At 35.2% G+C, this 3,566-nt stretch overlaps 1 protein-coding gene across 16 annotated transcripts in view; it reads left to right on the top strand.

Annotated features, from left to right (window-relative positions):
* Positions 1 to 3,566, top strand: part of NFIA (nuclear factor I A) — a 607,688-nt gene that overhangs the window by 421,563 nt on the left and 182,559 nt on the right. For 11 of the 16 annotated variants that reach the window (XM_074005410.1, XM_065521609.2, XM_045386123.3 and 8 more), the window contains exon 3: positions 2,145 to 2,210. The exons of the other annotated variants lie outside the window; for them this stretch is intronic. In XM_074005410.1, the coding sequence (XP_073861511.1) occupies positions 2,145 to 2,210 (66 nt within the window). The remainder of the gene's footprint in view (positions 1 to 2,144; positions 2,211 to 3,566) is intronic. 16 annotated transcript variants of the gene reach the window in all.

Below are 3,566 nucleotides of genomic sequence, written 5' to 3'. Positions count from 1 at the left end.
GAAGTCCACTTTCAGATTATATATTTAAAAAAAATTTAGCATCTTTCCTTATCCCTTTTTGCCTTAATATTAATGGATAAATATCAGAAGTGTAATTGACTATTGTATATCTAATAATTGAGATAAAACAATTTTCCATTTATTCATAGAGAAGTGATTAATTATAAAGATATTATACGTAGAAGTAGTACATGGATAGAGATGTATGTTTGCTAGTATTATTCCAAAGAAAATGTTATGTTTGGCTGAATTTTATGTATCTGTTTCAGGACATGATCAAGAATTTTAATTTTCCCTAAAACAAAATTAGATATTTTGCTTTCATTTTAGTTATAGAAATTAATGGTTTAAGATTGTCCAGAACAAAAACAATGGAGGTATGTCTTTCTCCTAAAACATACTGAATTACTACTCAAAATATTTAATGTGTAATTTCTAATGGTAAAATTATAGGCTTGTTCCCTAGAAGAAGAAGAAGGTAGTTATGCTGTATTTTTAAATTGTTTGTTATATCTATAATATTAATTTGTGTAGTTAAAAATTTAAATATGGATCAATGTAAATTTGTTTGCATTTCTAATTTTTAGTCCAGGTTTTGTATTTTTGTAGTTTATTCTGAAGGATTTCTCTAAAGGTTTTTGGCATGTAGTAATACATTTTGTTTGTGTCTTCTCTGCGGCAATTGTTACAGAACGATAAAAGCTGTCACTTTGCCAGACTCAAATAAAAATTCACTTTTTAGCATCTTCTGTTATTTAAACCTTTGAATCAACATAGAATTTTTGCTGTAGTCACCAGGTTAAGATTATCTGAAAATTTTAAAATAGATCTTTTCACTATAGCACTTATAATTAAAATCTTCGTTTGCTTAAAAGCAGGGAATCTTTTAAAGTAATAAATTAGCATTTCTAGACCTAAGGTCACTAGTAGTGCCACTTCTTTCTGCAGCATGTCCAAGAAAGAGAACGGTGATGCTATAACTCAGTTGCTATAGAAGTAATATTTTCTGTTTAATCACAGTTAAGTATCATGACCTTTTGACCTTACATTAAACTTGCAGAAATGTGGTCAAATTTCAGACAACTAATTCTAAACCTGTGAAGTCAAGGTGAAGTTAGGATTCAAGCTCTCCACAGATACAGAGATTTTGTTGAAAAACATTTTTTTGTTTGCTATTAAACAATGTTGTAAACGACTTCAAGTCTCAGACCACACTTTCTTTTTATATCAAAAACTTTCCACTTGAAACATTTTGCCTGTTTTTTCTCTCCTCTCCCCCAAAAATGTACCATAAATATGCTTGTTTCTAATTTTGTGAAATTCTTTTGATCTAAGTTAATTTTTATCTCATTTAAAAATTAAGTTACTTTGATTTTTAATTATTTCATTTAGAAATTAAGTTAATCGAATTCCTTTTTTAGTTTGAAAGTATGATTATATTTTTTAAATTAAAAAATGTTTAATTCTATAAAGGTGTACAAAAATCTGTTTTTGCAAACACATCCTTGTAGGATCTCCCAAATGCATCAGTACAAGAAAAAAATCATTCTTATAAAGTAGGGGAAACTTGTACCTTCGGAAAGACTGCTTTGAGTTAAACAGTTATTTCAAGAAAACGTGATGGAATATTAGGACTCTAGTATTTAATGGTGTTAGTCTGCGTAGTCTGTTGCTGGAATGTAGAGCTAAATATCAACAGAACTTGTTACTGTTGTTTGGGTTGCTTTTATATACCAGCTTCAAAATATGTTTTGACACTTTATTATGTTCTGAATCAAGCTTCAGATGTGTGTAATGAAGGATGAAGTCTTTATCAGACTCGAGTGTATAAATAGTGGAGAAGAGCAGTTTGGAAATGGTCTAAGAGAATGGTTGCTGAAGAGCTTCAAGTTGTGATCTGGCAAAAGCCAGTGCCACTGTAGGTGTCCGCAAACCGGAGTGTCCTCTCTAAAGGCACAGGTTGCTGCTGCGTTTCCCTGTCTTTCTTTTCTCTTTCCGTCCTTTCTTTTTTTCATGTCTCATGTCATTTCTGTAACGTTCCCATTCTTAGTTTATAGGTTGAACCTTTTGAGAAAGTCTGGCACCTCTGATCCACTTTCCCTTGCAGACCCTGTAATTTTTGGCTGTATTTTTATGTTTTTCAGATTCAAGTCAATCTGAAAGTCCCAGCCAGCCAAGTGACGCTGACATTAAGGACCAGCCAGAAAATGGTAAGTTTAGCTTGGGACTCTAGCTGCTGCTTTCAGAGTCCACAGCAGCCAGCAGGCCGACTAAGTGTGAGGATTTGGGGGCCTACCCTATAAGTAGCCCACGGTAGGAACAACTCCAGAGACTTGGAAAAACTTAAGTAGATTACTTTTAACAGGGCAACTTCTTGTTCTGTGGATCACCCCAGCAGCCTCAGGACCCCTGGCCCTAAACACTATTAGGGTGCCCATGAGAACCTGAATTCCCAAGAAAGTTGATTACCCAATTAAACTATGAGAAGTGGGGTTAATTTACCAAATCAGATTTTTTTAATAGCGTTAAGTGAGGAGTCATGGCTTTTTCATTTCATTTTAATTCTTTAATGTGGCAAATGCCCCGTTATCATCTTCACTAGTGATTTAAGATCATTCATTCACAAGCAGTTTTAAGCCTTTTGCGAGCTCAACACTTTGCCAATTCCTATAAGAAAAAAAAAAAAAAATCTATGCTTTGAAGGATTTTTCTCCTTTAAATTGTCTAAAATAAAATAGTGAGGATACAGGACAGCATTAAATTCCACAGCTGCATAAATATCTAAATTTTCTGTTGCAGATGCTTTATTAAAATAGAACACACAGTATATGTGAATATCATAGTATCTGGTAAAATGTGGAACTTGTGACAGGCACTACAAGTATGAAAAAGATTATCATGGGTTGGAATTTTATATTGAATAAAACTATCAGTTTCAATAAAAGCAGAGACATGAACTAGCAGTACCTAGTATACCAAACATTGTATTAGATACTTTCACAGACACCATCTCATAAAATTCAAAAATCTTCTTCTTTGCTGATAGCACTGAGGACTCTGGTGGAATGCTTTACCTTGAAGGGCCTGTGGGGAGAATATGCCACTGTGATTAAAAGCTCAGGCTGTGGGCTGGGTGTGGTGGCTCACACCTGTAATCCCAGCACTTTGGGAGGCTGAGCTGGGCAGATCACAAGGTCAGGAGTTCAAGACCAGCCTGGCCAACATGGTGAAGCACTGTCTCTACTAAAAATGGAAAAATTAGCCATGCGTGGTGGCACATGCCTGTAATCCCAGCTACTTGGGAGGCTTAGGCAGGAGAATTGCTTGAACCTGGGAGGCGGAGGTTGCAGTGAGCCGAGATTGCGCCACTGTACTCCAGCTCTGGGCAACAGAGCAGGACTCCATCTCCGGGTTGCGGGGGGAAGCTCAGGCTGTGACCTGCCTCTGCTATTTCTTCTTACCTGTGTGATACTGAATAGGTTATTTAACCTCTCAGATTTATTCCTCTAAAACAGGATAATAATATTACCTGCTTGTGGAAGAGTTAAGTAAGATAATATGTGTAA

This window comes from Macaca fascicularis, chromosome 1, assembly GCF_037993035.2.
Source record: "Macaca fascicularis isolate 582-1 chromosome 1, T2T-MFA8v1.1".
In the NCBI taxonomy this organism is placed as follows: domain Eukaryota; kingdom Metazoa; phylum Chordata; class Mammalia; order Primates; family Cercopithecidae; genus Macaca; species Macaca fascicularis.
This window is presented reverse-complemented; position numbering and strand designations above follow the sequence as displayed.